At 36.3% G+C, this 22,536-nt stretch overlaps 1 protein-coding gene across 1 annotated transcript; it reads left to right on the forward strand.

Annotated features, from left to right (window-relative positions):
• Positions 1 to 631: 631 nt before the first annotated feature.
• On the forward strand, positions 632 to 22,240 carry LOC124353469 (filaggrin-2-like). The gene is made up of 4 exons (XM_046803312.1): positions 632 to 757; positions 9,150 to 9,224; positions 17,348 to 17,692; positions 20,602 to 22,240. Exons 2-4 carry the CDS (start codon positions 9,150 to 9,152, stop codon positions 22,051 to 22,053), a joined length of 1,872 nt encoding a protein of 623 aa, XP_046659268.1. The 5' UTR covers positions 632 to 757; the 3' UTR covers positions 22,054 to 22,240.
• The last annotated feature ends 296 nt before the right edge of the window (positions 22,241 to 22,536 follow it).

Below are 22,536 nucleotides of genomic sequence, written 5' to 3' on the forward strand. Positions count from 1 at the left end.
AATCCTATTCATATACTCATCTTATATGTATTGAGCATTCATGCGTGTTAACTATAACTCTAGATGCTAAGAACCTATAGTATCTGGACTAGTTCCAGAATGCCTGTTCCAGACATAGGATTTGAACTAGACCAAAAATTGCTTATGGAGTTCTAGGGAATGACCTTGTTGTTTGAATTAATAAATGGGACATCTTATTTTCGTTACCTTCATCCTTAGTTCTTTTGCGAGGGTTAGGTCCAGTTGCGGGAATCGTTAGTACATAAAAAAGGAAAACTAGTTTCTTAAGAACGCGTGCTCCATTTTGATAAAAATTCATATGTCTTAAACGATATAATTTATAGCATTTTAAAGGTTTTTTTATGTTATATTTAAGATAGTTATTTCCATTTTAATATTAAGACGTTTGATGGTTTGTTACCTAAGTGGAAATATTTTATGAAGTTTAATTTATGCTCTTTCAATGGAAGTATAATAACGTCATATGTAATTAAGTTAAACAGTTTGTACGTACTCAGAGGTGTGGGATATGAATTTGTGATTTCAAAATTTTATAGTCCATCATTGCCATTCACTACAAAACTAAGACACGTAACAGTTTATGTCTTCCATATGTGGTTATTATCAGAAAGTCATAAAACTGGTTATACAGTGGGAGCAAACAATTGTCATTGAAAACCTGAAATAACACCTAGTTGAAATTAGCGATAAGAAACAAACTGTCATTTAGTCATTTATCTCAGGCACCAACACTACGGTAACGTATTTACATCTATTATAGTGTTATTACATTAATTGTGTTCTACATTATTGGTCTTAAACTAAAGTTAATTTCAGCCAATCTTTTGGAAATATATAATCAGTGATAAGCCAATAATATAAATTAAATTATGTCAGAAATGATTGAATTTTTAAAACATAATCAATGATATGCTGTATATCATGGTACTCTGTACAGCTTTTAAGATGCTTAATAATCGTAAATCATATATAATTGTATATATGTAAGATTTTGAACTGTGAAATAGTATCTATTTGGCTGTTGCAAATTTTTTTAATAATTTTTAATTACCTTATTTCACTCTGTAAATGCCCTCCAATCAGAGAGACAGACAGACATCAGCCAGAAAATATATTGTAAAACCAAACGCAAACAAACAAGTATGTGTCAGTCTACTAAGTGAAGGGCTTTAATGACGTTCAGCCAATCTCCAAGGTCGGACATTAACCACAACATACAGTAGCTCATTCTTGTCTATGTAGAAATGGAGTTTCATGCAAACCCATATATCTAACCATATATAGTTCTAAACCTATGTATATCTTTATCGAGATGTTTTGACGCATGACATTTACACATTTTTGTTTATTGAGCTTCATTGTAGGGTTTAAGTGACCGCCTTTTATAATTGACTCTCACTTAATAGTTTTTTTTTCACTATGTAAATATAGTACTATGCTAGTATATCACACATTAAAATCTCATAAAACGGTGGTTAGCTTGTTCAAAATATGTTTATTCTACAATTTTCTCGTTACCACCATCGTTACCCATAAGACCGAAGTGAAAATATTTGTAACGCTCAGCCAAATCCCATGTATATGAAGGTTCATGCAAAATTTAAAAAATCTGTAGCTCAGTTAATTTAAGAGATATTGTGTGGACACGCAGATACAGATTAGCTTACGCTCAGCCAATAATTATAAGTGAAATTGGCTTCACGGATATTTACTGATGTCAATACTAAAGAAATGTAAGTTAAACAGAGGTTCAGTGAGTTCAGCAGCTGTTTTAGCTCCTGTCATGAGAGCCTGTCAGGTTAAACCTGTTACAACTTTACTGATGTCGATACTAAACAAATGTAAGCTAAACAGAGGTTCAGTGAGTTCAGCAGCTGTTTTAGCCCCTGTCACGAGAGCCTGTCAGGTTAAACCTGTTACAACTTTACTGGTGTCAATACTAAACAAATGTAAGTTAAACAGAGGTTCAGTGAGTTCAGCAGCTGTTTTAGCCCCTGTCACGAGAGCCTGTCAGGTTAAACCTGTTACAACTTTACTGATGTCGATACTAAACAAATGTAAGTTAAACAGAGGTTCAGTGAGTTCAGCAGCTGTTTTAGCCCCTGTCACGAGAGCTTGTCAGGTTAAACCTGTTACAACTTTACTGATGTCGATACTAAACAAATGTAAGCTAAACAGAGGTTCAGTGAGTTCAGCAGCTGTTTTAGCCCCTGTCACGAGAGCCTGTCAGGTTAAACCTGTTACAACTTTACTGATGTCGATACTAAACAAATGTAAGCTAAACAGAGGTTCAGTGAGTTCAGCAGCTGTTTTAGCCCCTGTCACGAGAGCCTGTCAGGTTAAACCTGTTACAACTTTACTGATGTCGATACTAAACAAATGTAAGCTAAACAGAGGTTCAGTGAGTTCAGCAGCTGTTTTAGCCCCTGTCACGAGAGCCTGTCAGGTTAAACCTGTTACAACTTTACTGATGTCAATACTAAACAAATGTAAGATAAACAGAGGTTCAGTGAGTTCAGCAGCTGTTTTAGCTCCTGTCACGAGAGCCTGTCAGGTTAAACCTGTTACAACTTTACTGGTGTCAATACTAAACAAATGTAAGTTAAACAGAGGTTCAGTGAGTTCAGCAGCTGTTTTAGCCCCTGTCACGAGAGCCTGTCAGGTTAAACCTGTTACAACTTTACTGATGTCGATACTAAACAAATGTAAGCTAAACAGAGGTTCAGTGAGTTCAGCAGCTGTTTTAGCCCCTGTCACGAGAGCCTGTCAGGTTAAACCTGTTACAACTTTACTGATGTCGATACTAAACAAATGTAAGCTAAACAGAGGTTCAGTGAGTTCAGCAGCTGTTTTAGCCCCTGTCACGAGAGCCTGTCAGGTTAAACCTGTTACAACTTTACTGATGTCGATACTAAACAAATGTAAGCTAAACAGAGGTTCAGTGAGTTCAGCAGCTGTTTTAGCCCCTGTCACGAGAGCCTGTCAGGTTAAACCTGTTACAACTTTACTGATGTCGATACTAAACAAATGTAAGCTAAACAGAGGTTCAGTGAGTTCAGCAGCTGTTTTAGCCCCTGTCACGAGAGCCTGTCAGGTTAAACCTGTTACAACTTTACTGATGTCGATACTAAACAAATGTAAGCTAAACAGAGGTTCAGTGAGTTCAGCAGCTGTTTTAGCCCCTGTCACGAGAGCCTGTCAGGTTAAACCTGTTACAACTTTACTGATGTCGATACTAAACAAATGTAAGCTAAACAGAGGTTCAGTGAGTTCAGCAGCTGTTTTAGCCCCTGTCACGAGAGCCTGTCAGGTTAAACCTGTTACAACTTTACTGATGTCGATACTAAACAAATGTAAGTTAAACAGAGGTTCAGTGAGTTCAGCAGCTGTTTTAGCCCCTGTCACGAGAGCCTGTCAGGTTAAACCTGTTACAACTTTACTGATGTCGATACTAAACAAATGTAAGCTAAACAGAGGTTCAGTGAGTTCAGCAGCTGTTTTAGCCCCTGTCACGAGAGCCTGTCAGGTTAAACCTGTTACAACTTTACTGATGTCAATACTAAACAAATGTAAGTTAAACAGAGGTTCAGTGAGTTCAGCAGCTGTTTTAGCCCCTGTCACGAGAGCCTGTCAGGTTAAACCTGTTACAACTTTACTGATGTCAATACTAAAGAAATGTAAGTTAAACAGAGGTTCAGTGAGTTCAGCAGCTGTTTTAGCCCATGTCACGAGAGCCTGTCAGGTTAAACCTGTTACAACTTTACTGGTGTCAATAGTAAAGAAATGTAAGTTAAACAGAGGTTCAGTGAGTTCAGCAGCTGTTTTAGCTCCTGTCACGAGAGCCTGTCAGGTTAAACCTGTTACAACTTTACTGATGTCAATACTAAACAAATGTAAGCTAAACAGAGGTTCAGTGAGTTCAGCAGCTGTTTTAGCCCTGTCACGAGAGCCTGTCAGGTTAAACCTGTTACAACTTTACTGATGTCAATACTAAACAAATGTAAGTTAAACAGAGGTTCAGTGAGTTCAGCAGCTGTTTTAGCCCCTGTCACGAGAGCCTGTCAGGTTAAACCTGTTACAACTTTACTGATGTCGATACTAAACAAATGTAAGTTAAACAGAGGTTCAGTGAGTTCAGCAGCTGTTTTAGCCCCTGTCACGAGAGCCTGTCAGGTTAAACCTGTTACAACTTTACTGATGTCGATACTAAACAAATGTAAGTTAAACAGAGGTTCAGTGAGTTCAGCAGCTGTTTTAGCCCCTGTCACGAGAGCCTGTCAGGTTAAACCTGTTACAACTTTACTGATGTCGATACTAAACAAATGTAAGTTAAACAGAGGTTCAGTGAGTTCAGCAGCTGTTTTAGCCCCTGTCACGAGAGCCTGTCAGGTTAAACCTGTTACAACTTTACTGATGTCGATACTAAACAAATGTAAGCTAAACAGAGGTTCAGTGAGTTCAGCAGCTGTTTTAGCCCCTGTCACGAGAGCCTGTCAGGTTAAACCTGTTACAACTTTACTGATGTCGATACTAAACAAATGTAAGTTAAACAGAGGTTCAGTGAGTTCAGCAGCTGTTTTAGCCCCTGTCACGAGAGCCTGTCAGGTTAAACCTGTTACAACTTTACTGATGTCAATACTAAACAAATGTAAGTTAAACAGAGGTTCAGTGAGTTCAGCAGCTGTTTTAGCCCTGTCACGAGAGCCTGTCAGGTTAAACCTGTTACAACTTTACTGATGTCAATACTAAACAAATGTAAGTTAAACAGAGGTTCAGTGAGTTCAGCAGCTGTTTTAGCCCCTGTCACGAGAGCCTGTCAGGTTAAACCTGTTACAACTTTACTGATGTCAATACTAAACAAATGTAAGTTAAACAGAGGTTCAGTGAGTTCAGCAGCTGTTTTAGCCCCTGTCACGAGAGCCTGTCAGGTTAAACCTGTTACAACTTTACTGATGTCAATACTAAACAAATGTAAGTTAAACAGAGGTTCAGTGAGTTCAGCAGCTGTTTTAGCCCCTGTCACGAGAGCCTGTCAGGTTAAACCTGTTACAACTTTACTGATGTCAATACTAAACAAATGTAAGTTAAACAGAGGTTCAGTGAGTTCAGCAGCTGTTTTAGCCCCTGTCACGAGAGCCTGTCAGGTTAAACCTGTTACAACTTTACTGATGTCAATACTAAAGAAATGTAAGTTAAACAGAGGTTCAGTGAGTTCAGCAGCTGTTTTAGCCCCTGTCACGAGAGCCTGTCAGGTTAAACCTGTTACAACTTTCGAGCACTACTTAACTCTGAGTTTCTGAGCCTATTACATGGCAGTTACAAAACAGCCCTGGACAATGATACTCGACAGTGCATTATAATAAGGGGATTTCTAACCTTTCCTAATATTACGTACAGATAAAATTCGTAATTTAAGACTGGAATATTTGGATGAATATAAAATGTAATATATTTTTCTAGATTAGGGACGAAATAAATAATAATCTTAACTGCCCAGAAAGTAATCACATTTAAGTAGCAATTGGTTTGATAAATTGACATCGGTTGCTTATATATTTTGAAGACATAAATCTGAATAATAACTTTCGCTTAAAGCTCAAATTCTTTTCAATTAATTTGTTTGTTATTTATTTATTTTATCGCTGAAAAGGGTGTTGAGTTCATATCATATAATAGTAGTAATTCCTTTTAAGGAAATTTTATATGTAAATAAACTATTTATTAATGGACTAAGTAAGTTGAAGCTGTAATAAAGAACTGAAAAGCTGGGTGGTCACAGCAGCATTTCCACCCACTAAAGACTAAACATGTGTAGAGTAGAGGTAATCAGCAGGTTAGAAGCGCCTCATAGCGATCGGAAAGTAGTGAAGAAGATCAAAGTAATATCGCGCAGGAGAGTTAACCAGTGACGTTGCGAGGATTTCTTGATGGGAGAAGGGTTAAGGGAAGTTTTTACATGTGTTATTTCATAGATTTAGTAGTCTACTTTGTGCAGTAGATTAAATCTTACGACAGAGTTGTAACAGCTACAAAGCCTCCTTGGGTGCGTTACTGCATTATTACACAGTTATTGTAACCAAAGAAGTTTTCACGTGATTTTTAGTTTAAAGTAATCAAGCGCGTTCATACAAGTAGATGGCAGTATATTAGGTACTTTTCTATTGTACGGAGGCCTCTCTCCTTATCTATTGTCTTTTATTATGTGATATTATTAGGTTATATTACGTTACCATAAATATGTAACTAGTAGTACCAAAGTCAACGTTAAAATTTACGAGAGCTCACGTTATCTGAGCTTAAATTAGGGTATTATCTCTGGGGACGTTTTTATTTTAATAGCCAGATGCAAGGGGTGGCGTTTAAGGCCCTACGAAGGGCTAGGGGAACGGGATGGCGCCGACGGCCCTATGGAAGCTCCTACTGATGGCTAGGGGCACGGGGTGGTGCAGAAGGCCCTACGGAAGCTCCTACTGATGGCTAGGGGCACGGGGTGGTGCAGAAGGCCCTACGGAAGCTCCTACTAATGGCTAGGGGTAAAGGTGATGCCGACGGCCCTACGGAAGCTCCTACTGATGGCTAGGGGCACGGGGTGGCGGAGAAGGCCCTACGGAAGCTCCTACTAATGGCTAGGGGTAAAGGTGATGCCGACGGCCCTACGGAAGCTCCTACTGATGGCTAGGGGCACGAGGTGGTGCAGAAGGCCCTACGGAAGCTCCTACTAATGGCTAGGGGTAAAGGTGATGCCGACGGCCCTACGGAAGCTCCTACTGATGGCTAGGGGCACGGGATGGCGCCGACGGCCCTATGGAAGCTCCTACTGATGGCTAGGGGCACGGGGTGGTGCAGAAGGCCCTACGGAAGCTCCTACTAATGGCTAGGAGTAAAGTTGATCCCGACGGCCCTACAGAAGCTCCTACTGATGGCTAGGGGCACGGGGTGGTGCAGAAGGCCCTACGGAAGCTCCTACTAATGGCTAGGGGTAAAGGTGATCCCGACGGCCCTACAGAAGCTCCTACTGATGGCTAGGGGCACGGGGTGGTGCAGAAGGCCCTACGGAAGCTCCTACTAATGGCTAGGGGTAAAGGTGATGCCGACGGCCCTACAGAAGCTCCTACTGATGGCTAGGGGCACGGGGTGGTGCAGAAGGCCCTACGGAAGCTCCTACTAATGGCTAGGGGTAAAGGTGATGCCGACGGCCCTACAGAAGCTCCTACTGATGGCTAGGGGCACGGGGTGGTGCAGAAGGCCCTACGGAAGCTCCTACTAATGGCTAGGGGTAAAGGTGATGCCGACGGCCCTACAGAAGCTCCTACTGATGGCTAGGGCACGGGGTGGCGCAGAAGGCCCATACAGAAGCTCCTACCGATGGCTAGGGACATGGGAATTGCAGCTCAGTACTTTCCCGACCTCAAATCACGTACCAGACTTTCCTACGCGATCTGAGGTCGGAAGAGTAGCGATCGAGAATGCATCTGACCATGAGAGCTGACTTCTGTGGCGCCACCCCGCACTACTAGCGATAAAAAGAAATACATGCCCTGTTTCAAACTTTAAGCTCAAAAAACTTTAACTTTGGTACTAGTTACATATTTAAACATCCCTCGAGATAACACCTAAATTAAAACCCAGTTCACGTAGGCGCTCGTAAAGGTTATCTTTATTCTGCAGAGGAGGGCTCTTGTGATCGTCTGGGGCCTTGGCAGGGGGGGCAGTTGCGGGGAGCGTTATGTCGTATCAATGTTGCCCTCACCACTTATTTATCACACCCTCATATTTGTCTTTCAGCACCAACATCTTTTTCTTACTATAAAACATAATTACGATACTCGAATAGATCCGAGCTTACTAGCTCGGACAATTTATATTATTTTTGTTTAAACAGTCACTATATTTCTTTGGTCCAAAATATTTGACTCTATGCCCGAAGAAACCATACAGTTTTGACGACGCTGCCCCCATCATCGTATGAAATATCTGTAAAGTTAATTTGGTTTAGACTAGAAATATAGTAATTACCTGGCGCGATGTTTTAATGTTATTGTGACGTTTACACAAAACTGTACTGTTATAATTGTGCCAATAGATGATTTGATTTGAATTGGCTGAAACGTGGTAATCGCGTAGGTATCGACCGATACAAATAGTAAAACAGATTTTGCTTTCATCGTGCCGTAAGTTGGTTGAAGGAATTCTCTTCTAATAAACAAAGGATACTCTGCAACAACGTACCACCTTACAAGGCGACTTATTAAAGTAAAGCCGCACGCAAAGTTGTAGCCCTATAAAATACGTAGTTTATTCACTGCCTTTCGTAAGGCTAGGATAGTTAATTGTATAACTTGTAAATATCGAGTGATTGAATAAATGCACCTAATACCGTTAATACCAGTGTATGTGGTCCTAGCATACATATGACAATTTCAGTTATTAGTTTTAATATTTAATACAATATTTTATAATTTATTGTTGTTTAATTATAATTTTATATGCTTATTAATGTCGTAGAAAAGTAACTGAAGTTGAGTGGGAAATCTTCTGTCGTAGTATAAAAACGTATTCTTATGACAAATATTCGTATTTAGCATAACTGTAAACCATGAAAAATACGTAATCATATCCATTAATAATTTTAAAATGTTTAATATCGGTTTTTACTGTTATTTATTTCACGGCGGTTTTTTTATAATTTCTGTATTCCTATTAAGAGGTCAGTAACATAAACAACTGTAAGGCACTACACAACATCGAAGTATGTTTAGAGAAATAAAAAAGTAACATAGTTATAGAATTTTTGCAATATTAAAAATAACGGAATCAATAGGATGATAAAAGGAGATGAAGCATGGCTGGGAAAATCCGATCAGCCATGAGATCAGAATCCTGATATATTGGCAACTAACGTCGTAGCTCAGCCTTCTGCTTCAGATTAATATCTGTTGTACGATAATTTAAAATATTTGGACTGAATCAACATACTTACTAGCCTAACTTCATCAAGATAAAGTATATTCTTAGGGATAACTGAACCATACCCGGGTCAGCGTGAATAAACATCTCTTTATACTGTCTCATAACAAAATGTTAGCACCTGAATACTTGAATAATAAACATTCTTTATTTTCTTACAGATGGTGCAGACGATCAGTGTCCGTGTGGTTTTTCTATTTTTAAGTCTTAACTTGATTGTATCGTCTACAAATCTGGTACGTACACAATTCTAAAAATCACGCATTTTAAAATAAATTAAATGTTTTTTTTAAGTGAAGAGTATAAGTTACCACATCATTTTGGTAAATTTAAACATATACTTTATAGATTGTACGAGTTCTTTCAGGAAGATAAGAACTACTAGTCTTGCTCCATAATAACTTTTTTCTGTATGTAATTTGTGCCCCTGATATGCAGGGAAACATATAATACGTTCTAACCAATTTCAAATAAAGGTTGAGAATCAAGCATAGTGAAATAATGATTCCACTATAAAGTCATATTTTTATATAAATTGCATCAATTTCAAGAAATAAATATAACCCATAATATAACTTATAATATAACATAAACTAAATCCCTTCTTGCACGATGAGGCAAGCCAAAACAGAAAAACTTGACAAAAATAAAATATTTTTAAATAAAGGTTTATGGTAAGTCAAAAATCAACAAATAACACTAAAATACACAAAAACGTTAATATTTTCTTTTAGCAAGTCAAAAAATCTTCCTGACCTTAAACTATAACTTCAACAAGGCATCCTTAAAATATTAATTAACTCTAATAATTGAAAATTATTTTAATGTAAGAAACTAGGAATAGAAATACTTTTTAAATAATTTATATTCAAATTTAAATTTGTTGAAAAGGATTAATAACAAACTATAGGTCAACCGCTATTAAAGAAACCTGCGCAGAAGAAAATTTCTGAGCAGTACCGCGCAGGAGGGGCCCCCCTCCGGCGGGGAGTTGGGGTGGGGAGTGGGACCAGCACCTTCTTGTATCTGTTTATCAGCTGTGTGGATCGTGTCTCGTTCTTACAGTTTTGTTTACACTTCAGCTACTTTACCTGTTCTATAACTATATATTTTTGTGTGTAGGCATATACAAGCTTAAAATATTAATTAAACAGATTAATGTAGCCATAGATGTATCCAGGAAGCATTGTTGTTTTGAGGTTAGCCGTGAAGTGGCAGTGGCCATTAGAGATGTGTCGTTCAATTCGAACGGGTCAGTTAGGTGAACGAGTGATCCGGATCAGAGTGTTTCAAAAGACCGTTCACTTTAAGAATTTGGTTCAATTTTGCCTGACAACTGAATAAATTTGATGCTTTTTTCCAAATCAAGTATATGAAAGGAAATAAAAATGGCTTATTTTCCCAAAAATAGTACAATAAAACACATATACGAGAACATATACACGTAGTGCAACAAACGTATGCATATACATACAATGTCTGAAACCATGTATCAGAGTGTAACAATACGGAACTTATACGTAGTTTGTTATTTCTTAATATATAAACCTTGTAGTAATTATATTTAATTCAATTGAAATTTGAAAAAAAAGAATTGTATTACCTGGGAAGAGCCTACATAGGCCTAGGGCCTGTGCTTGGCTCTGATCGTGAATATTGGAACTCAAAACTAAGAATAGAACAAATGATATTATAAGTAAAAAATATATATATATATATATATATATATATATATATATATATATATATTTGTAATTTTGATATTATTAAATGGTTATAGAATGTATTTTTACTCCGGCTGGATGGCAATGACAACAGTGACCACGCAGGTAATTGATAAGTCACATTGATAATGATACGTAACCCAGTATAAATCTAGTTTTGCTGCACTGTCGTATGAAGTATTAGTTATGGTAATTATAGTGAAGGACAAACCGAATAACAATAAATAGTGAGGAAGGGTTAGAAGTTCAGCGATAATAAGGGACAACAAGTCTATACGAGTATAATTCTTCGCCATCTAACGATAGTAACCAATCCTTCACGCGTTTTTTAAACCAGTAAAGATTAGGTAATTGAAACACATAAGCGAATTTGTAACTCAAACACACGTTACGGCACAAAACATGAGAAATATAATACAAATCTGTTACGCTGAATGTTTTTTAATCTATCTTCATTTAATCTAATATATTAATTAATTGTTACATATCTATCCATTTACTGTAAGATGTGTTGTTTCTTCCTATATTCGAACACTTTTTTGCAAGCGGATCCTTTCGTTCACTTGGTCATTCCGTTCAGTCGTTCATTTTGTTGAACACGATGACCGGTAAAACACGCTCTAGCGGAAAGGCTTAGTAACTCTGTACTGACCGGTTCAACTGAACGGGTCGCAGCAGTGAACGATACCGACCGAGCCGGATTAGTCAGCTGATCAAATAGAGGGGCGGCGGAGGGGTATTTACCCCACCCTGCGTGAACTCAACAAGGTTTTATTGCTAGCGGTTTACCTATAATACATAAGCGCGTCTTTTCCCGCAACTACTATGCAACATGCCGTGTATTTGTTTGGGCAGCTCCCGCGATTTCAGTAACACACTAACTATTTTATATCAATGTAGAGAAAATTCGAAGTGGAAGTTAAGAGCATTCTTAGTGAATTCACCTGTGATGTACTTTGATAGGGTCCTGTGATATTTTTTAAATGAAATTAGCCAAATACCATCCATCAGGTACCCATTACTCAGTGTTGATGATTAAGAGGCCCAGAAGTTAAGCAAAATTGTGAGTAATTCTTATTTCCGGTTTTGCACTCCTAGTTCAAGTTATTTATATTTCCAACGCAAAATTCGAGTAAGTATTTTGCCCCGAGAAACAATATTAATAGATATTTTTGTAATGAGACCCAGTTCAATGCAGTGCAGTTCTATAAATTGTATGGATGTAGGTATTGTTATTGAAAATTGAAACTAAAACCAACTTCAGGAATACTTTCACATTCCAATACTTACATTATGGCAGTCATTCATATGTAAAGGTGATACATGATACAGTAAAGTACATGTTCTTGCTTCTCAATATCATACTATTTCCTCGGTCCAGGGTAGGAATTATATCAGTATTTGTGTATCTAATCAGTATGGTACACCTCATCAGTGAGAAATGGATGCAAAGTTACCTCGACGATTTTCTTTCGTAAAAATTGAATTTAAAACTCAATTATTGCTTTGTGATTCTACTTTATAAACGGATTCACTGCTCCAGATTGTTTCCTTGCATTTTAGTCTTGAGCGAATAGCTTGTTGTATCAAGTTAATGCCCAGTCCCTCTGTTTTTGGTCCTTCAGCTATTGTAAATAGGCCGTCCCATGTTGTCCAGGGTCACAAAATTGAACACTTTACATGAACACATTACAAATTCTGTTCAGTAAATAATACCCAGAATAAATCAATAGGTATGCCTTGTACCCACGATGTTCAAATAAGAAGTGATGTTATTGTCTTATGTTTTTACTCTATAAGTATATACAAACTGAAAATATTGATTGAATTAATTAAACGTATGACATGCTGTCATACTTTCACTATGAATTGTTGCACGTTGATGAGGTTATAAACATAGTTTCATTTTATAAACTTGCTTATTTATTGTAGTTTTTTCGTACCTGTTCAATGTTGTGTTTACGGGTTTTTTTATTTCTTTGTTCGTGTGTTGACTACATCGATTGTCGCTGTCCCAGTACGTGAGGACCCATTTAATTGTGCGGCACGCGAACTTTATTGCTCGTTTAGTATTATTGACTCCCGAAAATGGGTGCACCTAACAACGTTTATGATACTGAGGACTATCCTCAATATGTCCCTCCGGCGAAGAAAAGGAAGGCTGCTATCCCTCTCTCTGACCCTCCTCGCTATTATCCTAGCTCCGTCTCATGATTGAGTTTGTCCGCTGAGATGGACACGATACCGTCTCAACTCGACCCGGGATCCCGCCGCTTTACATTTACCAGATTCCAGACCGGCTTGCCCATCCTTCTGACCATCATCGTCTGACTGGTGGGAATTTACCGTCCGCTTTTCGAAGGCTGGGTCTATTGTCACCACGACAGGCATCCCCGAACGCACTCTTACTTTCGTACAATTCAAGATTACATAACAGAACGGAATGTCAGTTTTTTCACACGTTCTCTGCCCGGCACCCAGCTCACAAAGGTGGTTTTTCTGGAACAGCGTTTCTTTGTGGGCGATGATTTCCAACTCCGCACGACGGGGAAAAGAATACTTTGGGTCTTCTTTAATAAACCTAATAAGCGACCATTTAACCGTGAATTGAAATAACAATACTTTGATCTTTGACAAAACTGAACTAACCTGTAAAATTTCCAAAGTGAAAATATTATAGAACGAAATCAAATGAGACAAAAAGGGATCCAGAATTATTTCGTAGTATCATAAATATGTTACCTGAAAGAGCCAACACCGAGAAATGGTTTCCCATTACAAAGCATCTTCCAGAAGACATCATGAATCCAATGCTCTTAAAACAAGTTTCCAAAGATTTTAATATTTTCCCCCGCCATTGGAATAACCTGGCAAAAGAGATAGACATAGGAGGGGATTCTGACTAGACACTGGACACTGTGTACCGTTTCGGAACAAGATGTACTACGACAGGTGACTGCACTTAGGAAAGGATCTACCCGGGGCTGGATGGGGTCTCAGCTAATCTTCTTAAAAGTAATATTCACTTTATCCTGAACCTTTTGACGCATTTAATTAATACAAGTATTTCAACAGGAATTTTCCCTGATACATTTAAATTGGCAAAAATAATTCCCATATACAAATCTAACGAATTTGCAGATACAATAAAATTCAATGCGATCTCTTTGTCAAGCGTGTTCTCTAAAAAAATAGAACATAATAATTATATCTTACCTAGAAAACGATTAAATTTTAAGTTAGAGTCAGTATGGATTTAGGCGTGAAAATATATAAATGATGCTTTATTTGAATTAAATAACGATTTAAATACCAGTCTATATAAAAACAATAGATGTATGCTCATATTCTTAGACCTGAAAAAGGCGTTCGACTCAATTGGTCACAATATTGTATTGGACAAATTAGTAGCTACATGCGTCTCTGGCACTGCTTTGGCTTGGTTTAGTAATTAATTTAAAGAAAGGCGTCAAGTAGTTTCAATCTGTGGGTGAAATAGTATACAACAAACCGTCGATTACGGGGTAATCCAGGGCAGTACGTTATGACCACTTTTCTTTCTAGGATTAATTTATTTGGGAAGCTTTATCTGTTTGCCGATGACAGTTTCATTTTCATTTCCTGTAAAAACTAGCGATATGTTAAATTAAATGCAATGAGTGACTTAAAAACGTTAAAAAATGGCTTGACTAAAATCTAAATTTATTTGAATCAGGTACTACTGCAAATTCTAAAAATAATGTAACAGAGCTGTTTTTACAAATTGGAGTGCAAGGATCCGAGACTTTCGTTCACTCTGACTGGGGACCAACCTGGCCTTGACCCCTCATATCACGGTCTTATGTATGTGGTTTTACTTCCACCGATGGTTTTGTCTGGTGCAACAATATTATCTCTTAACTCTTTCATCACACAACAAAATATTTCTACATCGGTTTATACCCTAAAACACACCAACATGTAACGGTAACAAAGTTTCTAGTTGTTATCTAGTGTTTCCGACATTTAGACAACACTAAACTTTTTAATACGAATCTAGCCTATGCACAGACTGCTTGCCCGTGTAGGCTAATATAGTTAAATAACTCATATTCAAATTATATCAATAATATTTATCTAACGACTGTACTTAAATTTAAACTGTATTATTTTATCTCCGCTTAGTAAGTATTGTAAAAGGGGAACTTATAATTTTGAACTGTATATGACTGTATTTTTTTCATTTTGAGCATCCTAGAAGCTCATTACTCAATATGCAGATGCAATTTCTTTATGTTTACATGGGGAATGTAAATATATGTTTTCCATCTGTCAATAACGCCATAAGCTACTGACTTGGCATGTAGCATTGGACCTCAACGAGGCCTGTTACCGGGTAATTAAATATATGTTTTTCATCTGTCAATAATGCCATAAGTTACAGACTTGGCATGTAGCATTGGACCTCAACGAGGCCTGTTACCGGGTAATGTAAATATATGTTTTTCATCTGTCAATAATGCCATAAGTTACAGACTTGGCATGTAGCATTGGACCTCAACGAGGCCTGTTACCGGGTAATGTAAATATATGTTTTTCATCTGTCATTAATGCCATAAGTTACAGACTTGGCATGTAGCATTGGACCTCAATGAGGCCTGTTACCGGGTAATGTAAATATATGTTTTTCATCTGTCATTAATGCCATAAGTTACAGACTTGGCATGTAGCATTGGACCTCAATGAGGCCTGTTACCGGGTAATGTAAATATATGTTTTTCATCTGTCATTAATGCCATAAGTTACAGACTTGGCATGTAGCATTGGACCTCAATGAGGCCTGTTACCGGGTAATGTAAATATATGTTTTTCATCTGTCATTAATGCCATAAGTTACAGACTTGGCATGTAGCATTGGACCTCAATGAGGCCTGTTACCGGGTAATGTAAATATATGTTTTTCATCTGTCATTAATGCCATAAGTTACAGACTTGGCATGTAGCATTGGATCTCAACGAGACCTGTTACCGGGTAATGTAAATATATGTTTTTCATCTGTCAATAATGCCATAAGTTACAGACTTGGCATTTAGCATTGGACCTCAGCGAGACCTGTTACGCGACACTTTGTGTGAGGTACTCCTACCATGTATTTAATAAAATCTAAAAGTGGTATAAATATGTATCTTTTAATTCCTTATGATTTGAAGTGAATACTGTAGCTTGTTAAAAATGTATAAAATAGTGTCATATGTCATTCAATGTGACATCAAATATCAATAAATATTATTGTTGATGATAATCTAAACTGGGGACCTCATAATGTCGCTTTGTTACCAAAAATATCCAGAATTGTTTACTTACTAAGAATGAGAAGACTAACTAATTTTTCTTATCTTTGGAATTTGCCATATGTTTTCTGTTTTAGAATATGTTTTGTTTGTTGAAACATTGAGACTTAAAAGGTATGTATAATGTTTAACAGCAAACATTATAACATTATAAACACATAAGTGCCCATAAGATGTTAACTGTTGTAAATAATTTTTATTTGATTTTGCAGTTCAAACTTTTAGTTAGATCAGAGGTACAATCTTGTTGTACAAGAACTAGAACAAATTTTATATACAATTTCATGGACTAAATAAAACAAATAATCATATCTGTTTTAACTCTTTTAACTCTTAAGTTCAAACGTTTCTCTTTTAATATGTAAAATTTCAAATTGTATAACTAAATAATTAACGATAAAATTTAGTCTGTGATTTTTTTTTTTTTGTTCCATCATGTAGCGTAATCTAGTTTAGTAGGGTTTTCTCTTTTACCAAGAATGTTATTTTTCTTCTATTCAATTATTGATATTGTTCGTTGCAGATACATTCTTAACTGCAATACAAAGTTATTCCGATTCTTATTATTTAGTAGTTTCTTATTGTAGTTGATGATATTAAACTTCTAGGATGAGTGGCTAAGCCTTTTAGTTCGAAAATTGTATAATGTTTTACTAAGCAGATATTTAGGACGACTACGCAATATAGGTTAAGTGCTGTTATATGCCTTAAGAATTAACTTTTTATGTAAAGAAAAATAACAGAAAAGTTAAAAATATTTTAATAATAATATTGTACAATCGCGTAAATACGTCAATCTTGTATGTGGGCTAATCTTTTTGGATGATTCTAAATTGGATAAATCTAAAAGAGGCTTAAAGATTTTCTCAAGTAACATCGTAAAAATCATTGTTGACCGAGTTCCCTACCTCTACCCATCTAAACCTGTGTATCTTGAAATCACTAAGAGATATAACGCGTTCATCATGTAACTTATATAAACTTACGGGTTTGGAGCATTGCAATTAGGTTTACTGAAACAAAAGTTACTTGGTTCATTTCACTAAAGCAGTGTTGACAGTTAAATGTTTATGTAGGGATTTTCAAAAACCTGCTTGATCCTTTAGCTTACACCATGTATTTAAAACTGATTAACATTATAGATTACTTCCACTTTTTTCCAATAATTGGGGAGTTAATTTTAAGTATTACAATACATTTAACATAACTATTGTGATTACGAATAATGGGCACAAACACTTGTCTATACTAAGTCAAATTCAATCCTTTATATAAGCTAAAAAAGTCATAAGTATGTGTTTTAGGCTGAAGAAAACTCACTAATAAATGATATATCAAGTGAAATAGCTGAAGCAGCGGCAAACGCCGGGGTCGTTTTGGTGGGAAAATGGAGCAAAAACGAAAATAAAGACGAAAAATCAGTTAATCAGTTTTTGGATGAAGTTGTCAAAGAGTCTTCCATGAAAATAGAGTCCAATGTCAGAAAGCTTGCAGCGACTCGAGAAAAGACAACCAATGCTGAAGGTACTCCGCTGTTCTCGGTTATAATGAAGTTATCTGGCAGTCACTTGAAAAGATTGACTTTACAGCGAGCAAACTCTCTGACAACTGGCACAAAGTTTGTTGGAACTGTCAATTACAGCGATGAGGTAAGTCCAACTCTTAACAGTTTTTTTTATTTGAGCTCTTCAATGTAAATGTTAAAACCCCTCTTTCTGTTATAATTTTTAAACTTGTTGTAAAACTTGCTTACGTTTTCAACTATTTCAGCTAATCGAGTCTAATAATTTGTTAAGTTGCAACTTTTAAACGTGCTTAAGTGAGTTTGGTAGTCTTTTGCCCCTTCGGACAAGAAGCTGAGAAATTATACGGATTGCTAAAGAGGCATTTGCTCTGTTTCCGAAGTGACAAGATTTTCTGGATGCGAAAGGTTATGGCTAGGGCTAACTTCCTGTAGAGATTCCTGAGGAAGGATTTTAGGCATTACAATAAGTTTTCAATGCAGAGTAGACATGTTGATCTACCTTTGCAGACTCATATCTCGAAAACTTGCTCCAGATAAGTAGGTTCGCTAAACCAACACCCTAAAATAGTTACGTGCGTAAGGGTAACACAATAAATTAATTCATTAACACTCCTGTAATGCTTATAACCGATTGCAGCCAGACAAGCTAGAGCCTCAACTAGATAATAGGGTCACTCTTATCTGTACTTCATTATCCATCGTCATTATCACACACTAAAATAGGTACGTGGATAAAAGTAACACTGGATATTAATTAAATAACACTCCTGTAATGTCTATAACCCATTGCAGCCAGACAAGCTAGAGCCTCAACTAGATAATAGGGTCACTCTTATCTGTACTTCATTATCCATCGTCATTATCACACACTAAAATAGGTACGTGGATAAAAGTAACACTGTATATTAATTAAATAACACTCCTGTAATGTCTATAACAGATTGCATCAGGGCAAGCTGGAGCATGACCTTGATAAGTAGACTCGCTCTTATCTATACCTCCTTATCCATCGGCGGTCCAATAGCAACTGATGAAAATTTTTCTTTTTCACCAAAAATAACTTTACGACAGGAAAACTTGATTGAGAGGTATTAAATTATGACTGACAGCAGATGTAACACCCTATATCTTACAAGCAAAAAACTCAACTCTTTCAATAATCCACTAATTAACTCTCCAGCTATCTATATTAACATCTAATGCTATTCCTGCATCTATCTTTGATGTTGTTTATTCAAAGAAACTATTTATTTGTAACATGAAGATTGATTGTAATGGATTACGTGAAACCTGTATTTTTTGGGTAGTAAATTGAAATGATAATATTATACATAATTGGATACATTTTAAGATACATTCTCTGAAAATTATGTGAATATTTGATCCGCTCTCTATAAAATTTAGTGGAATGCTTAACAAACGCGTTATCTTGATAGAAAATTTAATCATTAACATTGTGTTTCATTCAAGGTTTCTAGAAAGGTTACCATAGTAGTAGCGGAGGTTTCCATTACATGTATGAAAACATAGTCTGACAGACTTTTGTTAATTTTTTAAAGAATTCTCAAGTATTATGAGAGATTTTGCACAATTATTATACAGATTTTATTTGTAGCGATACAATCAAGCAAATTCATATATTGAATCAAGTAAGCACTTCTTATTGCTTATAAAAAAGTATGATAGTTTATATTAAATATTTTAAGAATTTAACTTTACGAGTTCATGTTAAAATTAAATATAAACTGCCAACAGAAGTATATTACAGATTCAGTTTAGGTTTAATCGAATATAATTGTTTCACTAGTAAAGGCGGAACACTGTTTATAACAATAATTGAGTCCGTATTGCTTATATTTTATATTTCGTTAAGTTGATTGAGAAAGGAAACCTTACTTTATAACATTGCGTTAAAGTTCGATAAGTGCGAAACATAAAGTAGAATAATAAAATAAAAATACAGGTACAATAATTGATTTTTTTTACTCAACGATTTGTATTTTTAATTTTATGTACTAAGCATTGTTTTCTAAATTCATTCAAAATCATAAAATATACAGTTTTTTACATTTTTAATACAAAAATAATTAGTTTATTTAATTTATTAAAAAACTTAAATAAGTTATAGTTTTTTAGTTTTTAGTTTTTTAGTTTTAGTTTTTTTTTCATATACTTCACATAATAAATGGAATCCGACTTAAACTGTACTTGTAAATTAAATTTTACTCTATAAATTTATACTTTATGGATTATAACCTTTTAATTTTGCCTCACTGATCAGTATTTTTAAATATACTTGCATTAAAAATCATAATTAATTAAAAGATAATGAAAATGATGGTCATGAAAATGGCTAAGATACGTCAATAACCTTTGCAGCTACAAATCAAATCATTTTGAGTCAGCATGTTTTTAATTTTCAACACTTCAACACTATATCTACGTCATTAGCTAGTCTTCAAGTTAGCTTGCATTCTTAAGAAGACAGATTAACCCTAATAAAAGATATTAGTGATAGTAATAGTAGACGAAATGCGGCACTGAGTAGCTTCAAGTTATTTTCTCATCATTTAGAAGCCAGATTATGTGTTACATTTCCAATTATTTAATTGGAATCATTTTGTATTTACATTAAATGATTGTGGACTAACTAATATCATAGATTCTCTTGATTCCCTCCCTCAAAATTTCTAACGAAAGAGCTGATGTAATATTGGACTGAATGACGTAATTTAATTGTAATCAGTTACATCTTGTCCTTTTTACCAGCCAGAGTAATCGGTACATTTCTAAAAAAAGCTTAAGTGATAGTGGACTAAAGACGTTATTGTGGCTTTAAGTTCTCGTGCATCCTTCTAAAAGCCAGTTTGATCTTTACATTTATGGTTATAGTGCACGTAATTATTAACTATTAAGGATAACGCAGAAGAAATTGAAGTTCACTTTATATTATTACAACCAAAGGTCTTAGCATTAAAAGCGTTTGAATCTCGTTAATAATTTTCGAGTTACTCATACACCCTTATGTTACAGATGAAAGAGAACAATCTTCTGGAAGCCATTTCAAACTCTTTAACAAACGAGTATGAAAAGGAACCACCGAATAAGACCGATAAAGTAGAATCTCTCGACTCGGCCAAGACCGAGGGGAAAAGTTTCGACGTGAATCTCGCTAACCTGGTGGCCTTCGAAGACAATATTAAAGGTCGTGGAGGAAACTTGAGTGACTTAGCGACCAGATCTATCGAGCGAGATGCCTTTGTAGTGGCAAAAAAAATGACTCGGCAAGTTCACAAAAAATACACTCACACAACTACAAAAACCTTTACTTCTAGTTCTGGGGAGTCGACAAGTGTCTCTGATAGCAAATCGATCACGGTGCCAGATGCATCAGAGATCGGTTCGGACCTACAGGGAAGGTCTTTTTTTGGAAACGACCAAGGCATTCTAGATCACAGAGATTATCAGATCGTGTCAAATAGCGATATGCAAAATCGTGAAATCGGTAAATACGGTAGTCACTCGACCGATGGTTTTGGAACCAATATAAAAAGTCCCATCCAAACCGTGTCCCTCAACGGAAACGCGGGTGTAAGTGGTCAGTTCGGTCAGAAGAGCCAATACGCTCTCGGTTATAACAGTGCCTACGAGAAAGCTCATAGTAGTGGATTCAGTACAGGATCGAGTTCTTCTAATTACAATGCTAACGGTAACTCTCATATTGGATATCCGTGTGTTCACTGCGGGAGAGACGATTCGGAACTTGGAAATGAGAATCCCATTTATGTATTCCATAGCAACGTGAATCGTGGTGTAGTCGACTTAAATACCGGTTCAGGCAGAGGTGGTTACTTCCGGAGTTCCAACCGACAGCAAAGTTCCTCCAGCAAGGCTCGAGTCAGTGATTCCAGTAGTTCTCAAAGTAGTAGTAGTGGTTACAACAGTTACGGCAATTCCGGAAATGTAAATGGATTGGATTCCGTCGTTATGGGTACTTCAAACCTTCCTTTGCAATCCAATATTCACCGTACAATCCAATATGGTCCATACGAAAGCTCTGTTATCGGTTCTCACGGAAACCAGTACAGAAATATGGAATTTGGAGAAAATGGTGGAAACAACATATACAGCAGTAGCAGCTACCAGAGCGCCATGAGTAACAAAAAGAGCAGCGGGGATTCTAAGAGTTCTCTGAGTAGTAGCAGTAGTAGTTACAATTACGGCACTGGAGGCATGAATAACTTATATGACAGTAAACACATGCTGAATGGCAACAATCAAGAAGGAACTTTGAGCTACGGAGGTATTGGCAACATTGGCTTCAATGGTTACAGCTCCGGTGCTGGGAGCCAATACAGTAAGATTGCCAGCAGCAGCAGTAAGAAAGCAGCTAGAAGCAGCAGTAGTAGTAGCAGCAGCAGCAGTAGCGGTTCTTTAAACGGTTATAATAGTAACTCTTTCAATGGGATGAGGCCTTTATACTAATTTAAAGTATTGCAACTAAAATTATTACATTATAAACATAATGTTTTATATTTCAATCTCTTAAAATGTTTAAAAGGAATAGTGTTACATTATTTGCAATGAGACTAGTTTTCATCTAGAATTCTCTCCTGTTTATATTGATACATGTGCTTTAAATAAGTCTATTAAAATATATGAATTTAAAGTTGTCCATCCCACCTTATTTAACCTTATAAGTAGTCAGTTGAACATTATATAGTCCGTAATTCAACATACAGGTAAGGTCTTGTTCAATGTACCATAAATGAATCCGATAAATAACACAGCAAATCTCAATGAAAAAATAACCGAATCTATAGATGTTTTACTGTAGGCTTCTACTTTCTTGAGCTATCTATTGTAAACTTAGGCAAATCTGCTTTGAATCAATCGATTGGAAATGTTGTCAAATCTGCTACAAATAAACGAAAATCTTCGAATTCTTTTGAAAAATGTATAATGAAA

Source organism: Homalodisca vitripennis, chromosome 2, assembly GCF_021130785.1.
Source record: "Homalodisca vitripennis isolate AUS2020 chromosome 2, UT_GWSS_2.1, whole genome shotgun sequence".
Lineage (NCBI taxonomy): Eukaryota > Metazoa > Arthropoda > Insecta > Hemiptera > Cicadellidae > Homalodisca > Homalodisca vitripennis.

Bases quoted from the DNA above. Each gene is read 5' to 3' on its own strand.
- LOC124353469 (XM_046803312.1), top strand. From the start codon at position 9,150: ATGGTGCAGACGATCAGTGTCCGTGTGGTTTTTCTATTTTTAAGTCTT. The intron at 9,225-17,347 runs GTACGTACACAA...TATGTGTTTTAG, and splicing joins TTGTATCGTCTACAAATCTG to GCTGAAGAAAACTCACTAAT. The intron at 17,693-20,601 runs GTAAGTCCAACT...CTTATGTTACAG, and splicing joins CTGTCAATTACAGCGATGAG to ATGAAAGAGAACAATCTTCT.